Genomic DNA, 18,921 nt, shown 5'->3' with positions numbered 1-18,921 from the left:
TGTTAATCAGTAGCATGTGGGGAGCTCCGGGCGGCTCAGTCCTTCGCGAGCCGACACTGGAGACAGCAGCGGCGGCGGCGATAGCGCCCCGAACCCGCAGCGCCGCACTCTCCGCGCGCCACCAGCCCCGACGGCATGGCCCGCAGCCCGCGCTCCGAGCGCCCCCAACCCCGCTGATTGCTGCCCCGGACCTGGACCCGCGCGCAGGGCCCCAAGCCGCAGGAATGAGCCGAGTGGAGGTGAGCGTCCCTCCTACTGCCTCCGGCGAGGCACTCAGCGGTCCCTCCGACCCTTACCAGGGGACTTCGCACTCCCACTCAGAACTTCTAGGCGGCAGATGTTGGAAGCGAGCGGCCCCCAGAGGGCCGGGTGGTTAGTCTTTCCTACTCGCTGCGCCACCAGAGCTAGGGTGGGACGGTAGAGCCCCCAAACCTAACTTTCTTCTTTGCGATCCTGGGGTGGGGGGGCGTATGCCGGAGGGAGGAATCTGCATTCCCCACCGGGACCGCCCTGCCGCTCTGGAAAGCAGTACTACGTGCTCCCACGGTCCCCGAGCAAGGCGTGCTCCCACAACTGCTTCGCATTGGGCCTGGGACCCACGGGCGAGGACACTCCGACCCGCAGGCTGAGGCGGGGACGGGAGCAGGATGCCTAAATCACACGCGCGCGAACACACACACACACACACACACACACACACACACACACACACACACGTCTGACTGCTGTGGGCCAAGCAGGCCCGGGAAACCTCCCCGGTGGGCTGGAGCGGGGCTGGGGAGTGAGAGCTCCGACTGAGCCTTGTCGAGCTTTGGGTAGGGAGAGTTTATTTTTGTCTCAGCTGTCGCAGCGGCTGCTCACGGCCTAAATCCAGAGGGGAGCCTGGCGGTGGAGATGCTGGCTGTTGCTGTAGATGGAGCTGCAGCCGTACGGCTGCTTCTCCGGGAGGAGGAGGAGGAGGGAGGGAGGGGAGGAATTGGAGGAGGGAGGAGGAGAGAGGGAGGAGGAAGAGGAGGAGGAGGAGGAAGAAGAGGAGGAGAGGAGGAGGCTGGAACCCTGGCTGCTTCTGTCACCGCCTCTGCTTTGCATTAGCCCCCACCCCACCCCCGCGCCCCTTCGCAGCCGCATTGCAAGTTTTCAGCGCGGGGAGGATCTGTTGCTGGTGCTGGCGTTCGCAGACACAGCCCTGGAGGCCACCCCGGGTGGGGCGTGCAGGGAGCACTAGCGGGTCATAGCCGCAGCAACAGGAAGCCGCGGGGTCTCCTCCCGCACCTGGGAAGGAAGCTGTGCAATAGCATAGCTTGGGCATCCGAGTGTGGAGGGGCCGGCTGGAATTTGGGGGACTTGCCTCCACGGGACACCCCCAACCTTAGCTTCCACACACCCCCTCTACCGGGCTCCCTCTGGTGCCCAGATCCCCCTAGACGCTCTCCTCCGAGGGCCGAGGTCTCACTGCAGCTCTTTCTGTCTTTTCAGTAGTGATTGCCGTTTGGGAATGCGGGTGTGAAGGGTCCGAGCTGCCGCCCAGCGGGGAGAAGACCCCGGGACGCCGGAAATCACCATCCTTAAGCTTCAAGAAAAGGGGAAAGGGCATTCTTCATCCAGTTTTGTGCCTTGTGAAGGATTTATATTTGTAATCGCTATTTTTTACAAAAGAAACATCGCCGTGCTACTGTCTGTCACCCTCTCTGGGGAATCAACCAGAACCACCGGAACGTAACTGAACCAAGAGAGAGAGAGAGAGAGAGAGAGAGAGAGAGGCAGGAGCCGAATCAGTACCTGCAGCGCCCGGGCACCGGAGACCTTGGAACCGGAACGCGTCTCGGGAGGCCGCGGGGCTGCGGCTCCGCCAAACTTTGGGGCGGGCAGGGGCGCCGAGAGGCTTCGTAGACGGAGGGCGGCCCCCTAACCATGATGTTTCGCGACCAGGTCGGGGTGCTGGCGGGCTGGTTTAAGGGCTGGAACGAGTGCGAGCAGACTGTTGCGCTGCTGTCGTTGCTCAAGCGCGTGAGCCAGACCCAGGCCCGCTTCCTCCAGCTCTGCCTGGAGCACTCGCTGGCCGACTGCGCCGAGCTACACGTCCTGGAAGGAGAGGCCAACAGCCCGGGTAAGTGCGTGGCCGTGGCTCCCCGAGAATCCAGACTCCCCGCCTCCCTCCCGGGCCCCGCCCCCCGGCCTCCACTCCGCGGGGACCTCATCCTTACTGGCCCCCGGGGCTCTGGGCATCTGCCGCCGACCCTGTTCCTCTTCACCTCCTCTGTCCGCTTTGGGGTTTTGTCCATTGTGAACTCCTTAGTCCATTCCGTGTGGTAGCTACGGTAGCATGAATGATTGATTTTTTTTTTTCTCTCCTGCGCTTTCCTTGGAAATAAGTAAGTCAGGTCACGTAGAGTCTGGATTTTCTGCCAACCCCCCCCCCCCCCCCCGCTCCTTTCGGGTAACGTGGCTCGTTGATTTTCAGCAATACATCAGGAAGCTAGGGACTGCCCTTCCAGTCGCCGAGCTCAGACAGGCTGTAAGAATACCTGAAAATGCAATTTTATTATTCATTCTCCTCCAACCCCCACGGATAGCACTGTTTTAGAGGTTTGTCTTCTGAATAATATGTAGGTGACACTATAGGCTGTCAAAATGACATTTGCAGCGTGGCTGTGATGTGGCCACACTTACTGGTCATGACGTTATCCGCATTGATAAGGGATCTTGTGGGAAGAGCAGGCATGGCTTGGGCTCCACAGTGTGTGGCTTTTGTGAGGAAACTTTAAGGAACAGAACAGAATTGTTTCTTAGTAACCTTTTAGTATTTACAGACACAGCGACGACACAGAAAGTAAATATAGTCAGAGCGTCCAGCGGTTTGCCATCTGCCATTATGGGTGGTGATTATAAATTATATCTCGAGTAAGGGGAGGCTGGGGATGGGGGTGTGAGAGTCTGGTGATTGTGATTTGGGGGGGCAGGGAAATTCTTTGTTTTTTTTTTCTGCGGCAGGAGGGTGAACAGAGCCCCCAGTGTTAATACAGAGTAAAGAAGGCAGGGTCCTCTTCCAGCTGCTCCCTGTTAGCTGGGAGTCTACCAGACTCCTAGGGGGTCCTGGTTGCCGTTTGTTGACAAGGTCCAGTCCTGGGTAGCAAGGATTGGAGGTTGCTGAAGTGAGTGAGCCTTTAGGACAGGCAGAGGAGAGCCTGTGGCTTCCTCATTCCTCCAGCCTGATACAGCGCTTACGATGCTGAAAACCGTAGAATGGGATGTTTCCTTATATAGAATCATAGGGTGGAAGTGGAGCTAGGAATCCTGCAGGCCTTTTCCTGACTGCATCCAAAGGACCCTGAACTGCCAAGTATGGAGGGTCATTCTGAGGGAAGACTCCACTCAGCCCCAGCCTGGCAGGCCAGACCAGCTACTCAGAAGGGCAGTGTCTGGGCCCCCTTGCTCAAGCTTGAATGCTACATTTATAAATAGCTGAAGGCCGACCTCGTTCCCCTGGGTGTAGACGCATGACCAGGGTGACCAATGATCTGCCCACCTCACTTCTGTCCTTAAGTCAACACATAGCTTTTCACCTGCTTGAGCTGGCTTCCTTGGACTTGACACACAGGATTATGTAAACTTCTCCTTTTGTAGAATGCAGGGAATCTAAGTACAGTCATTTATGTTCAATGCTTGAGTTCAGGAAGCCCAGGGGCTGGTTAAACTAACAATAATTTGTCTTTATGCTATTTAGAAGTGGATGCAGCATTTTTTTCCCGTTGAGTAATGGTGAGGACTTTTTCCAATATAGTAGCTATCGAGCGAGTAAGTAAAGCAATTAGATGTATGATACTAAAAATAAATGGCTTCATTTAAAAAATCTTATAATTTAACAAACAAAAATAATTAAAATTCTGTCTGCTTTTGAGGCACAGTTGTTAATTTTTCTCTCTTAAACTGAGAAAATACTTATGTAAAATACTGGCCAATTTGGGCTACTAAATGATGCAGAAATATAAAATATGAAACCATTACATGTGATAGGAATAATTTTCCAGTTTATGGATTAATCTTTCAATCTAAATATTTTCCTGCGTGGACACTTTTTGCTCTTGTTCTTCCGTGCGGCCACGGTGTTGTTGGAGGTGACGTGAGGGCGGGCCATCCCAGGGTGGAGAATGTAAAGAGCCCCCAGCTGTGTCCTAGCAAACCTGTTGCTCTTCTCTGCTTCTCTGGAATTTAGCCAAGGACCAGGGAGCTGGCAAAAGAATCTGCTTAGCAACCAGAGAAGATGGTATAAAATGTATAGACTTTCTCAGAACATAGTGTTTCCTAGACACGGTTCTTTCTTTTCTGATGCAGGGCCTTGTGTAGTCCAGCCTGGCCTGGAACCTGTTGTGTAGGCATCTTAGATTTCTGGTCTTCCTAAGGGCTAAGGTCAGAGGTCATGTGCCTTCATATTGGCTTACGTGGTGCGGGGGAACTGAACTCAAGGCCTTGTGTATGTGAGGCAAACACTCTATCAAACTGAGGTGCATAACAACCCTTAAAACATTCTAAATAATGATCTACGTAGTTACACATGTAGAAGAGGGTGAGGACCTCCGTAACTAGCAGTGAAGAGTGACTCCAGATAACATGACCTCAAGGATAACTCAGACTTAAGAACTGGATCAAAACTCCTGAGTGAAGTCTTGGGACTCCGAAGCGAGGCACTCTTGACTGACTCTAGGCTCATCTCTACGTAATGATACAAACGAATAATTCATTCTACCTCCTGGCGATAGCAGCAATGTACCAAAAGTTTCCTACTCTTAAAACACGTTCTTTAAAAAGATAAGTGTTCAGTATACACAGAGAATATTTACATTCGAGGTAATTAACCTCCAAACTGTTCTGGCGCACGTCAGCAATTCAGAGAGCTAGGCTGTGCAGAGTGACTCATCCGTCGAACGGCTGAGATTTCCCAAACCCGAGTCATCCTGTATCATTCATTTTGAAATCAACAGTTAAAATATATGCACATTTCTTTTTGTGCCTGGAGATTTTAAACTTAGCAGATGAGGGTCAAAATTGCACCTGAGGCTTTATTTTATGATCATAAAGAAAAAGCGTTACTATGAAATGACTTTGAGTAGGCTGCACATTGAACATGGCTCACTGGAGATCTGTGGGATGTGTTTTTCATTTCCTTCCTTAAGAATCTAGTGGCTGGGTGGTGGTGGCGCATGACTTTAATCCCAGCACTTGGGAAACAGAGGCAGGTGGATCTCTATGAGTTTGAGGGTTTACAGAGCAAATTCCAGGACAGCCAAGGCTACACAAAGAAACCTCGTCTTGAAAAACCAAGGGGGAAAAGAATCTAGTGACTTGCTGATTTATTCTTTGCCCTGGGTTCATCACCACCAGAGACCCGAAGAAGTAGTTGGCTCAGTTTCTGCTATGGCTTTGATGGGTGATGTTCTCAAAGGTCTAAGTGTTCATGTCTTGATTTCCAGACTGAAAACACTGCAAGGTGGTAGAACCTCTAAGAGGGGTCTGGTGGGAGCCTCCAGATCATGGAGGGTGTCCCTTGGGAGAGAATAGTGGGTGCGCCCCTTCTTCTTCTCTTTGGCTCTCCCACCCTGAGGTGAATGTTTTTGCTTTGCCATGATGTAATACCATGGGCCCACGACAGCAAAACCAACTAACTGTTCATGGATGGAAACCTCCAACACTGTGAGCCAAACCTTTTCTCATCATAACTTGACCATTGCAGGCATTTGCTACAGTCATGGAAGCTGACCAATGCGGTTCCCCTGGTTTGTTCAACTGTTTTGCCTCTGCGCTACAGACTTAGTCAAGGATGGCGGTCATGTCCCCTCTAAGTAACTGCTTGTTTCCAGAACCCTCATGACCATAAATAAGGGCTCAGTGTGAGCCAGCATAGGTTCACACTGTGACTTTGCTGGTCTCTGTTTATAACGACAGTTTCCGGGACTAGCAGGGGGTTGGGTGCTAACATAATGGCAAGCTAGAACGTCTGCAACTTCCCTCGAAGCCTTGCAGAGAACAATAGATTATGTGACACTGTTCAGGCCTTTCTGTCGTCTGTTCTTGAATTGCTTTCTGTCAGAGGAAAGTGAATGATAAATCACGATCTACAAGTTAATGTATAAAGACTTTTAATTCACAAATAGCATATATTTTGAGGGGAATTAGGTGCGTTTATAGCAAGTTAATGTAAAAAAGAAACATTGTTGCTTACCTCTAATTAAAAACCAGAGACTTGACTCTCTGAAGTGGGAATGCTCAAGACAAGAATGGATGGAGGGCACTCCTGCCGTGCATCTGCTGTCATTAGTGGGTGAAGACGCTGGTCCTGTGGGGTTTGTGGCTTTGGGTTCGCATGGTGCTGGTGTGCTGTTTTCTCTCTTCAATTGACTTTTCAAGATTGCTAACAGAGTAAAAGAGAACAGCAGAGGGGGTTTTCTTGATGATGTGATAAGATATTATTTGTAGTTTTTTTTTAATTTAATGCATTCACTCAACGAACACTTTTTGATTGCCTGGATTCCCCTGGTCCAATGCTATGCAGCGGGAAAACAGAGATAGGCTGCTGTATTCCAGTGTCTGGTACACAATAACTGTTTTCAGTATTGAGTGAATAATTCTCTCAGGTGCTGAAACGTACGTATGGTCATAAAACATACGGAAGGAGGCATACTGAGGGGTGGGGTGGACAAAGCAGCAAGGGGCTCCGGCAAAAGCGGAGACGACTTGGTTGAGCTGGATACGTGTTGAGTTGAATCTGGAGTGGTAGCTGTGGACTGGTTCTACATAGAGAAGACTTCAATGAGGAGGCAAAGAGGCACTAGCAAAGCAGAGGACAGCATTTGTCCAACTGTCCTGTGAGCGTACCGTAGCCCAGCTCTAGGGTGCAGAAGTTCAAAACAAAAATGGTGTCCGTGCATGGTATGGCCAGCCAAAGAGTTTGGAGTTCATTCTGCAGAAGTGACTGAAAGCCCAGGTGGACTCATATGCAGGGGCATGCTGGGAAGGGAGAGGGAAGGGGCTCACAGATGGGAGGGGCGTATGTGGTACAGGTATTGTAGATTGTATAATGTGTTTGATGTGTCCATGTGTTATATGGGTTCTGTGGTGTGTGCAACATGCATGCATGGCATGGGGGTGTGAGTAGTATGATATGTAGATTTGTGTGTGGTATGTACATGTGCCGTGTGGTGTACGGATGTGTGGCATTTGTGGATAGTATGTATGTGGTGTATCACAGTGCATGGCTTATTAATAGTATGGTGTATATATGATGTACATAACTGGTTGGTGGTGTGTGTGGTAGGCATATGATGTGTGTGAGTTGTGTATGGTTGTGTGTGTATGTATGGTGTGGAATGTAAATGGTGTGGCATTCGAGTTTGTTTGTGTGTTGTGGCTAGTGTATGCGTATGGCAGGGGTAGGTATGTTGTGTGTGTGTGAGTACTATGCTGTGTGGGTTTTATGAGTGATGTGTAGGAATGTGGGCCTGTTGTACATGCAGCTAAGAATGTCACATGCACTGTGGGTGTGAGTAGCGGGTCTGCGATGGTATGTGAGGTGTCTATAGGGTTATGTATGGCATGTGGGTGTCACTATTGTGCTATGTTGGTGTGTGTAGTATGAGGTATAGGTAGTATGAGGTATATAACATACGGGCATGTGTGTGGTGTGTATGCTGTGCTTGTCTGTCTGTGTTCCACTTGTGGGGAAAAGCTGACTTGGAATGCATGTTCATCCCCCAGTATACAGAAGAGGGGAAGAGAGGCAACTTGATTCTGGCATTTTCCATAGGCGCCACTGTCTCAGGGCAGTGTGGGTGCTGCCAACATCACTGTAAAGGGAAGAAAGAAGGCCTGAGCTAGAGAGAAAAGTAAGGTGTCATTCCTAAGCTCATTTATTTATCCCCACAGGCAGGCAGACTTACAGACGGTTCTTGGAGTGCAAATTTGAGATCCACCAGACAAGACTACTAAGTTAACTTCTGAGCTTCAGTTTTCTCATGATAATTGTAATAAACCTCATTGTTCATTGTCTAGAAGTTCCCAGTTAAGGATACAAGAAGGTTCTGCTTTATCCTTCTGGTTTGAACTTGCCTTTCTTTATATGGAATTGGCATAAAAAATTTTCTTCAATGGAGTTTTCTTTTTTTTTTAATTTACTTATTTATTAAGGATTTCTGCCTCCTCCCCACCACCGCCTCCCATTTCCCTCCCTCTCCCCCGATCAAGTCACCCTCCCTCATCTGCTCAAAGAGCAATCAGGGTTCCCTGACCTGTGGGAAGCCCAAGGACCGCCCACCTCTATCCAGGTCTCATAAGGTGAGCATCCAAACTGCCTAGGCTCCCCCAAAGCCAGTACGTGCAGTAGGATCAAAAACCCACTGCGATTGTTCTTGAGTTCCCATTCTTCCTCATTGTCCGCTATGTTCAGCTAGTCCAAATTTATCAATGGAGTTTTCTGCATTTAAAAATTATCAAGAAGATATTGGGGCCTACTGGAAAGATGTGGCTAGCATGCTCCAGCTTCTGTGTTTTAGCTTGGATATTTTAAAAATTGTAGCCCCGACTTACTTTTTCCAATAATCAATGTTTGTTTGTTTGTTTTTCTTCAGTCTGTGACTGTGTAAAGAACTCATTAGGTTAAGAGAATACACAGACAGGGCCTCTGTATGGTATGCAGTTAAGATAGCGTATTGTCATTTTTCTTTGTGGTGGTTTGGAATAGTCCAGCAAGTTACAACTGCAAACTGTAGCCAGTCTCACATGAGGGTCTCACCCTGTGCTGTGAATGACTTGGATTTGTTATTTGCTGTGGGTATCACTGACTTCAGCAGCTAGAATATATTATAATCCAGCTCAGCAAAGCAAATACAGGATAGACTTCAGAGCAGTCAAGTGGGCTTGTTTATGTCTGCGTAAACAAGCAAGGGCAAACTGCAGGCTAGGCGGGCTAAGAAGTAACCAAACGAATGCTCCTGAGTCCCGTAGAGGTGTGATTCTGAGGAGAAGGGGCAGCTCAGAGCAGAGGACTTGGAAGATGGTCAGTCATTCACCAAGTGCCCATGTCACTTTATTTGCCAGGCAAAATGGGGAGTTTGGAACTTCGTGTTTTTCTTCATATAATCACTACTTGAGTTTTTAGCCTGTCCCTGCCCTTTCATCCCCCCTGATCACTTCTCCTGAGGCCTGACAGAACTCATTCCACAGTCACAGATTAAGATGCCGAATCAGGCGTCTCCTCTGAGCTATTTTTTGCCTCTGTGGAAGCTGCCCGAGGCAGGATTCTCCCAAAGAAAGCAGAACTTTCAGATCTAGAGCGAATGTTCTCTCTTAGTATGCTGGTCAAGATTCAGGCTCTGTCCTGAAGCCTGACCCCCTTCCCCCCAAAGCCAGTGTGGAATGCCCAAGAACTGGCTTTCTCTTCTGTAGAAGCCTGGGACAGTTTGGATCTCAGAAGCTAGTCCTTGGATTTTGTTCCTACTCCAAATATCAAGTGTAATACAGTTTTACCATCTTAGTTTACTGGATAAAGCCCACATGAGTCCGTGCCTTTTCCTATACACTAGGTACTATCATTTGGATGGTGCCAAAGATGAATGCACAGTAAGAAACTATGGGACCAGGTTCACACACAAACTCCCCAACCACCCAAGAGCTGGCTTCTTTGCCAAGTAGTGAAGCCCTGGTAGTAATTCATCTCAAGTAGCTTCCACTCAAGTTGTGGAGAGAAAACAAACACAGATGTAATAGTTACACTGTAAACAACTGCTCTGTGTTATGATTCTAGCCACAGAACCAAACTGGACTCTACTGAAGGGGCAAGACTGGGTGGTTTGGGTAGTGCAAGAAGCCGAATGGATGTATAGTATTTGGAAGATGTGCCCTAATGTTCATAACATCTGCCTCTTTTGTATGTCTAATGTCAGTTTCACTAGGAAAATCACACAGACAAAGAGAGACTCCATGTACGCACCACCTCAAGGACAGGCATCATGGCCATTAACAGATGAACATGTTAGCGAGGGAAGATTGAGACATATCGGGGTTAACCCAGGCATTCATGGTTTCAAAGATATTTACATGTTAGAAAACAAAACATCTGATTCTCTATTTTTTAACTCTCTCTGAAGGTCCTTGAAAGTCTGAGATGTTGTTGGTTCCCATGGTTCCTCATAGGGTAATGCTTTTGCAGGGAACTTTGTTTAGGACTTCAGTGTTAAGCAACAACTTCTAAAACATTGATCAGGAAAGAGGAAGTGGCCTAGGCTCATCTTTCTCCAAGTTTCATATACAGGCAAATTCATTCTGGGGCTTGATACAGAGACTCTGACTAAGGATGGTCACGGTGAGGTCACAGTCTTGTGTGCTCTGAGATCCCCCTGGCACTGTTGGTGCTGGAGGTCTGTGGGTCTGCCTTTGAGCACACAGAACACAGTACTACAGAGGTAAGGAAATGCAGAGGTGGTTTGATGCAGTGGTGTTCAAGCTTCAGGTGTGTCTCCAAAGGTTTTCATTTGCACATGTAAACTTATATGGAAGTTTATGGGAAATGGGTGTCCCAACTCTGAGGGACGTTTGAAAATCTGTGGCCACAAACTGTGATTTTCCCAGGTTCCTAGATGGGACATTGGTTGCCAGTCATGAGCAGCTGCTCTGGGACTGGGACCAGATTCCCCTAAGCACAGTTCTCACTCCACTCTGTGCGATTCTACCCAGTGTCTCTCAGCCGTTAGCATCTTTGTCCTAGTGTGTGTTCTAAACCAGTCACCATTCTTGTGACAACTTGAGCTTGCCCTGTACGAGAAAGGTGGTTTACCAAGTCTTTACAGCTTTATGGTAGGTTCACCAACCGAAGGAAGCAAATCCTTTCCTCTGGGCAGCCATCTTTGGAAGGTAAGGGTGGAAGGGTCAGGACAGGGTGCTTCTGGGGACTTTCTGTGGTCAGTCCTAACTAGAAATTCATGCCCAGCTAGCTCCCCAGGCGGGCCTTGTGAATCCTCACGGGCTGTTTCGCTTCAAGAGTATATAGTATACCGGTGATCTTAGTGTGCTTCGTACAATGGAATCGCTGGCCCGCCATCTGTTTCGCGTGTTATTCAGACACACAGGCACCCAGCCAGGTGTGCTTTTAGTCTTGCTGTGTGATCACTCATTACACCGCCCAACTTTTTATATACGGCCCCCAGTCATCATTCATTTTCTGGCTGTTGGGCCTGCCTCTCGCAGTGAGGCTACAGTTGAGGAAGACAAAACAGGGCCCTGCTGTGGCGTTGCCCTGAGCCTTCTAGACTGACTCTGCTGAGTTTTCTGAGCCTTCTGATGGTCCTCTACAGGACTTTCATGCTCCTGATGAGACATAGCGGGATGATTTCTGGGTCCATCAAAGCAGTCATGATCTCAAAGATGTTTACACATAGGAAAACAAAACACGTGATCTGTTGATAGCATCACGGTCATAGACAACGATGCTCCTGAACAGATGATTTTTACATTTAAAGTAAAAAAACTGGGGACTGCAGGGGTGAGCTGGAGAGAGCAAGAATGTGAATTCCAGAGGCCAGAGTGGGGGGAATCTCATCCCACTTCCTCAGCTTTCACTCACACAGTGGTCGTTAGAATTTCTGAAATGGCATATCCTGATCTTCCAGTAGAATCTGTTAGACACATACAGCATAAATACATACGTAGTGTTGCTAGGTACGGCATGAATTTCCGTGTCTTCCTGGGAACCGATTGTGACGTCAGCAGTCAAGAGCTGACTGCAGTGATGATGCTGATGTACTCTTGGAAGAGGTGACAGGATAAAGGTAGCACTAAAGCCTATGGGTTAGTGATAGTTCCAGTTTGAAAATGGAAAAGGAAGGAGCAGTTGGGTTTGGTGTTGCATACCTGTAATTCCAGTACCCCAGAGGCTGAAGCAGGAAGACTGGGTATTTAAGGCTAGCCTGTGCTACCTGGAAACATCCTGTTTCCAAAAGAATAGGAGAGGAAGTAGAGGAGGAGGGGTAGGATCTGTGCATCATTGGGATTGTTAAGGTGCACGTTTTCTCGGGCAGGATTCCTCCAGAAGGGCATTGAAACCAGGCTTTGCACAGCTGGAGAGATGACTTGGTGTATAAAGCGCTTTTCGTACTAGCATGAGAACCTGGCGGTCCCCAGCACCTACATAAAAGTGAGCTACATGCCTGGAATCCCAGACTGGGAGGAGGAAATAGTTGGGTACTGGGAGATCTCTGGCTAGGCCAGTGTAGTCGAAAAGGCAAGTACCAGTGTTAGGGAGAGAACCTTAAAAAAAAAGACAAAAGCTAGATAGTGATAGAGGAAGAAACCTAACATTGACCTTTGGCCTCTGCATGTGCACTTATGTGTGCAACACACACACAATTTGCAAACCCTGAGTAAAGAAATGGGAACTGCCTGGGTTTTCTAAGACTGAGAAGGCTGTGCCATGCAGGGTTAATGTCATTTCTCTTTCAGCAGGGTGGTGGGAGAGAGGGAAGAGGGCGATCACTGAGAGGCTGCTGTGTTCCGACCAGTCACAGGAATTCTGGTGGGCGTCTCTCGTTTAAGTTTTACCATAGCTTTGACAAAGCCCCCACTTCCTGATGAGTCAGATGAAGAGTTGAGATGGTTGGGTCTAGTGCGTGGCCTTAGAAAGGCTTAGCTCTGGTGGCTGTCAGCCTGAAGGGAGGTCTCTACTGCAGTGCCTCAGGGCACACACGGCCAGCATCATTCTCCTGCCAGAGGAGTCTGACTTAGCCCAGGGCTCCAGGAAAGCAGAGCCCAAGGCAAGGGCTGCCCATACAGATGCTTTATTTTGGACACTGATCCCAGACAACAGGAAAGGGAGCCAGGAAGAGAGAAACAGAGAAGGACAGAGAACCTGCCCGGCCTGTGATGGAGCTGCTCATTGCGGGGACAGCTGGGGCTTCGTTTCCCACACAGATTCAAAGGAGCCATGTGGAATATGCTTTAGAACTGGCCAAGGGTCAGGGTCTGGGGCGGGTATACTGGTCTCCCTTTTCTCTGGGTCTAGAGTAATCCCAGGCTGTTGTCTCTGCACCTCTGGGTTGGCACAGACATGGTGCAGACATCCATGTCTGCAGGTGTCTCATGCCAGGAAGCAAGAGAACTCTACAGCAGAGAACTCCTGTTGTAAGAGGGGCTGCTTGTTCGTCCCTGCCGCTGGGCTAGCTTAGCCCTGAAATAATCACACAGAAATTGTATTAATTAAAACACTGCTTGGCCATTAGCTCTAACTTCTTATTGGCTAACTCTTACATATTAGTTTAACCCATCTCCATTAATCTGTGTATTACCACATGGCAGTGGCTTACTGGAGATTCTAACCAGCGTCCATCCCAAGCGTAGGATCCATGGCTTCCCTTTGACTCTGCCCTTCTTCCTCCCAGCATTCAGTTCTGTTTTCTCCACCTACCTAACTTCTACCCTATCAACTAGGCCAAGGCAGTTTCTTTATTTATTAACCAATGAAAGCAACACATAAGCGGACAGAACTCCTACACCAAACCCTACACATTTTTTCATGTGCACCACTGAGACAGTGTATTTGTTAGAAGGATGAGAAGCTTTGAGGCATAGCTGAGGACTGGGTAGCAGAAGTGTGACCCCCAAATAGTTGAATATAGTAAAAAGCAACTCCGCACTGGCATCCCTTAAGCCTCGGGGGAGGCAATGATCATCAGTAGAAGCCATGAAGGAGCTTCCAGCTTTAGGTAGATGTGGACCCACGCATGAATAGTGTCACAGCGCGCTTGCCTCCTACCTAACTCCAATACAGCTGCTGTATTCAGAACAGTTAGGCCCTGCTGGTCAGTCCATCCCTGGAGGCTGGGTGCAGCACTGGATGCGTACTTGGGGAAAATGTGTGAATCAGGATGTGGCCAGGGGGAGAGAGAGAGGTGAGAAACCCTACTTGGAAACCTAAGTAAACTGAAAAGAAGGTGAGCAGGAACTGTTTGAGTGGTCACTGGGGAACTAGTTTGAAGGAGAGGATTTGAATTCTGTCTGGATAACAACTGGCTCAAAATAGTGGACAGCTATCTCAGCATGAGCTGCCCAGACCCTGGATACACCAAAGAGGAGATTGGCTTTCAACCAAGAAAGAGGAGACTTGGGCTAGGCAGAGAAACGTCTAACCAAGATGGGCTCATCCTCATGAACCTGCTCTGTGTCGAGCACCTTCCTGAGTTACTCACCTACTACCCCAGTCATTCTATCACACCACTTAGAGACAGGCTCCCTGCATCTACCCGCTGCAGGAATCAGGGCTTATTTATTAAGAAAAGAAGCTGTGACCTTTTGGGTGACTTCTAAAGTCCTTTCTGAGTTTAAGATTCTATAACTCCTGTGAGTCGTGAGGAAAGAAGAGAGGAACAAGACTATTGAGGGGAAGAGAACAACAAAGGGAAGGGCAGGAGCAAAGAGAATATGAGCGTCATCAAATGGCTTCTAGTATGTTCCTGCTATACTTCTGGGTGGTTTGGGTCATGGACGTGTGGCTTGTGGTCTGTGAATTATACCAATAGAGTAAATTTGTCCTCGTTTGAAGTAGGCAGTGAGGTTAGCTAGGTCAGCTAAAGAGTAGGATTGCCACTCTAAGGAAGGATAGGATGAGATTATGGAATAGTGTTGCTTTGGCTTGAGTGTTTGCTGGCGCTAGTCACTTTTCAGCGTTTGCAGATGTCAGACTTGGGTTTCAGCTTGAGGAAGGCTCAATCAAAACTGGTGTCTTTTTCTTTCCTTTTCTCCTTCCCACCACCCCTCCTTTCCATTCTCTTTTTCATTTTCCTTAGCACTTTGTGTGTGCTGAGCACTGAGTGGATACAAGCTCTCTCCAATTATCCAAAGGATGAATGGTACAAGGAGCAGAACCAGTAGTGGGAAATTAAAGCAATCTATTACAGTAGATAATGCACTCAGCTCCCAGACAGGACTCTGGTACATAGGAGTGCTTAACTGCTGTCTAGCAGTTCCATCTGGTAAGCATGGAGACAGGCTCCAAGGGCCTGGAGGTCTCCAGGAGTCAGTGTTCAGGGGGTTGGAGGTCTCCAGGATGACAGGCATGAAGATAAGGTTCAGGGGGTTGGAGGTCCCCAGGATGATAGGCATAGAAACAGGGTTCAGGGGGTTGGAGGTCCCCAGGATGCTAGGCATGGAGTCAGGGTTCAGGGGTTGGAGGGCCCCGGGATGCTAGGCATGGAAACAGGGTTCAGGGGGTTGGAGGGCCCCAGGATGCTAGGCATGGAAACAGGGTTCAGGGGGTTGGAGGTCCCCGGGATGCTTCTGATCCCATGTTAAAATGCCAGCCCACGGATGCTGAAGATCTTTCTGGTTCTTATGGAAACAAAAATGCTGGCATTTAAAAAACAATACAGAGACTGGGGATTTAGCTCAGCTTATGTAAGTGAATCCCTGGGTTCAATCTTCAGCATTAATAAATAAGAAAAAATACTTCAGAATTTGTAATATTAGCCTCTAATAGTTCACTGTAATATTTTAAGTATTTAATCTTGGGTGGATTCTTTTTTCTTTTGGACTTGCCCATTTCAATGTTTCTCTGTGTGTTCCATTTTTATCCCATGTAGCTTGGCCTCTTATTTTTTTTAATAGTCTTCTTCCTCCCCTTCCTCCTTCTTTTCCTCTTCCTTTTCCTCCTCCATTTTCAATATAAAGGGCACTAGCTGTCTCCTTTCTTTAAGGGGACTGGACATCTCTGCTGCCTCTACTTGGGTGGGAAACAGGCTTTGCAAGTCTGAGGAAAGACTAAGGAATGTGTTACTCAGTTGCTCAGGAGTCCTTGGCTTTGACAAAGTAGGAATGGCTGGATTCGATGGAGATGGCTTTAGGGCCTAGAATGGGGAACGGCACTAGTTTGAGAGCTATAAATCAAAACGAACTCTCCTCTTGCCTGTAAATGGTGTGACATTTCTGACTATTAATGTAAAAGACGTGTTACACAAACAGTTGGTCAAGACCATTTCTGCTGCAGCCTTTTGTTGAGGATTTGGGAAGGCGGATCAAGGTCAGCTATGGGCACCTGTTGGTAGGAAAAGAACTGCTGCATTTCCAGCTGCTTCCTAGCCACTTGTGACCTAGATTTTGACGTCTGACGGTGCCCTCATGCTTGTCTCTTGCCACACTGAATACCTTTCTGTCCTGGGAACGAGAGAGGGTCTGTTCACTCACATTCCAAAGATAACCTTCACTAAACTGATCTTAAGATGCTTCCAGGAGTCGCCATTGTTTCTCTGTTCGTGATAAATTGAAGATTTGTGTGTGTGTGTGCGTGTGTGTGCGTGCACATGCGTGTGCATGCTCGCACGAGTTTTGAGGTGTATGTATGTGCTTTCATCCATATAGGTATCTTCCTCCATCTCTCCCACTTTGGGTTTTTGTTTTGTTCTTGAGACAAGGTCTCTTATTGAACTAGAGTTCACACACAGACTGAGCTAGACTGGTCAGCCAATGAGCTCCAGGCATCTGTCTCTGCCTCCAGCGTGAAGAAAACAGACTCGGATTTTAATGTGGGCACTGCAAATCTGAACTAAGGCCTTCGAGTTTTCAAAGCAAGCTCTTCACCCACTGTGCCATCTTGCCAGCTCCCGCAGGTTTCGTTTTTATTGGACGACAACGAGCCCTCATATTTTGAGTTTGCAGAGTGATGTGTAGGAAGGCTTGGCTGGGTTTTAGCATGTTTTATCCACAGTTCCAGTAATGTCCTCCGGGTTTATGCGGAATCTGACTCAGCCATTCTGACGTTAGCCTAGATCCCAGCAGGAACTGGGTGTCATTCATGACTGCCTGCTGCCTGTGGGAGGGGATTTCATTCATCTACTGCATAAGCACATCCTGACTCCTGTTTATTTGTGTGGGGATGTGGTCAACCAACCTTTTTCCCTCATTACCCTGGCTCCACCTCAGTGTGCCTCACCTCCTGGGGCCTGGCCAGCCGCTTGCATTTCCTCTGTGTAGCATTCTCAGAAGACTGATTCTGTTCACTACAGCTTGGTTTCACTGGGTCTTAGTTTATCCTCCATCCCTATCCTCTATCTGATGTGCAGACCATCTCAGTACATTGTTTTGAGACAGGGTCTCACTATGTATCTTTGGCTGGCCTGGAACTCACTATGTAGACCAGACTGGCCTTGAACTCATAGAGATATGCCTGCCTTTGACTCCTAAATGCTTGGATTAAAGGCGTGTACCATCACAACCAACCCCAGCTATGTTTTTGTTAATGTAAGGGGAAAAATGATGCAAAGAAATGTCATAACTAGCTCCATTTCTGAAGAGACTAGCCATCTAGATGGCGAGGGAGTAGAGAGGCTTAAAGATGTAAAAATATGCAGAAGGCGACTTTGTTATCAAGAAGGGTGCAATAAAGACTAGATGAAAATAGAGGTTTGAGGCCAGGCGGCAGTGGCACATGCCTTTAATTCCAACACTCAGGAGTTAGAGTTGGCCAGGTCTCTGTGAGTTTGAAGGAAGCCTGGTCAGGTCTGCAGAGCGAGTTCCAGGATAGGCTCCAAAGCTGCACAGAGAAATCCTATCTCAGGCAAACAAAAACAAAAAGAGAAAAAAGAAAAGAAAATAGAGGCTCGAGTTCTTGACTTATAAACATGTTACCTTATAAATTTTGTACAACTTTTTGTTTTCAGTCGCTTCGTCTGTGAGAGGGAGCGTCTGCAGAAGACACAGGCCTACCAGTACGACTATACATGTATCTAGTTCCGGTTCTTCGTAGACTGTACAGTGTTATTGTTATTATTATTTTAAAGGAGGCTGACAGCAAGGCAGGTGCTCAAAAGGAACAAGGAAGATACTGCATTTGGTTCCTCTTGGAAACACGGTTCCCTTCATGAACAATGGTGACCGTGGGCCTGGGTCTGCTGCTCAGCTGGGACTGTAAACTGTGTGTGCTAGCGCTCCCACAGGCTAGCCCCCCTGTAAGCCATCAGAGTTAACTTTGGGTCCACGTTTATGCTTTTCTTTAGCGCCGTATGTGCACATGCTCTTCCTGGACAAAGGACTCAGATCACTGCTAAAGAATTCTTTTTAAAGGAGATAGGGCTGGAGAGAAGGCAGTAGTCAAGAGAACTTGGCGCTCGTTCAGAGGGCCTGGATTTGATTCCAAGATCCCACATGGTGGCTCACTACGATTCTAACTCCAGTTCCAAGAGATCCAAAAGGTGCATGCAGGCAGAAAATTCATACACACAGAAATAATTCCAAAAAATTAAAAATGGAATTCTTTAGAGGAAATTTAGACAAAAATCACATGTTATGATAAGAGTCCCTGCCTATAAATTCCCCAATATAGGTACACATGGAGCCTTTTAAAGGATGCAATTCAGACATCGGGTAGTGGTCTGCAGTCTTAAATTTTTTTTTGTTATTATTTAAAAGAATTGCTTGTAAAACAAAAACACTTTGCAGAAGCTATTATTTAACCTAAAACCATTCATGGAAGACCTTTACGTATTTTTGCATACTTCAGCTAAAAGAGAAAATAATTGTGCCTCGCGTGTTACTCTTTGCTATTATTTCTCCCTGCACCTTCCTCTGAAGGTTGTGAGAGTGGAAAGTTGCTTGCCAGTAGTCTTTGTGTTGTTTAAACAAAACCTTCCTATCTTCACATCGTTTTGGGGGCAGAACAGGCTGTGTTAGCACATTTTCCAGATTATTGTGGCATTTGCCAGTGATCTGAGCTCAGTTAAAATACTGAAACTCAGAGTGGTCAAGTCAAGCTGGAGTCCCTGTGGCTTGGAGGGTGCTGCTGGTGGCTGAGGTGACAGTAGAATGCGTACACTTAGGTCAGAACTCCCACCAGGAAGGGTTGGAGGAGACTATCTGCTACTTTGGTGTTTCAAGCCTCTCTCTTATTTTCCCCAC

The 18,921-nt window shown here is 47.9% G+C and overlaps 1 protein-coding gene across 2 annotated transcripts in view; it reads left to right on the top strand.

The window, feature by feature from the left end:
* The first annotated feature begins 1,556 nt into the window (after positions 1-1,556).
* Samd4a (sterile alpha motif domain containing 4A) overlaps positions 1,557-18,921 on the top strand; it is a 220,065-nt gene continuing 202,700 nt past the window's right edge. For both annotated transcript variants that reach the window (XM_075949972.1, XM_075949971.1), the window contains exon 1: positions 1,557-2,107. In XM_075949972.1, coding sequence (XP_075806087.1) covers positions 1,912-2,107 — 196 coding nt within the window. In that variant the 5' untranslated portion in view covers positions 1,557-1,911. The remainder of the gene's footprint in view (positions 2,108-18,921) is intronic.

The sequence above is a fragment of the Microtus pennsylvanicus genome, chromosome 15 (assembly GCF_037038515.1).
Source record: "Microtus pennsylvanicus isolate mMicPen1 chromosome 15, mMicPen1.hap1, whole genome shotgun sequence".
NCBI lineage: Eukaryota > Metazoa > Chordata > Mammalia > Rodentia > Cricetidae > Microtus > Microtus pennsylvanicus.
This window is presented reverse-complemented; position numbering and strand designations above follow the sequence as displayed.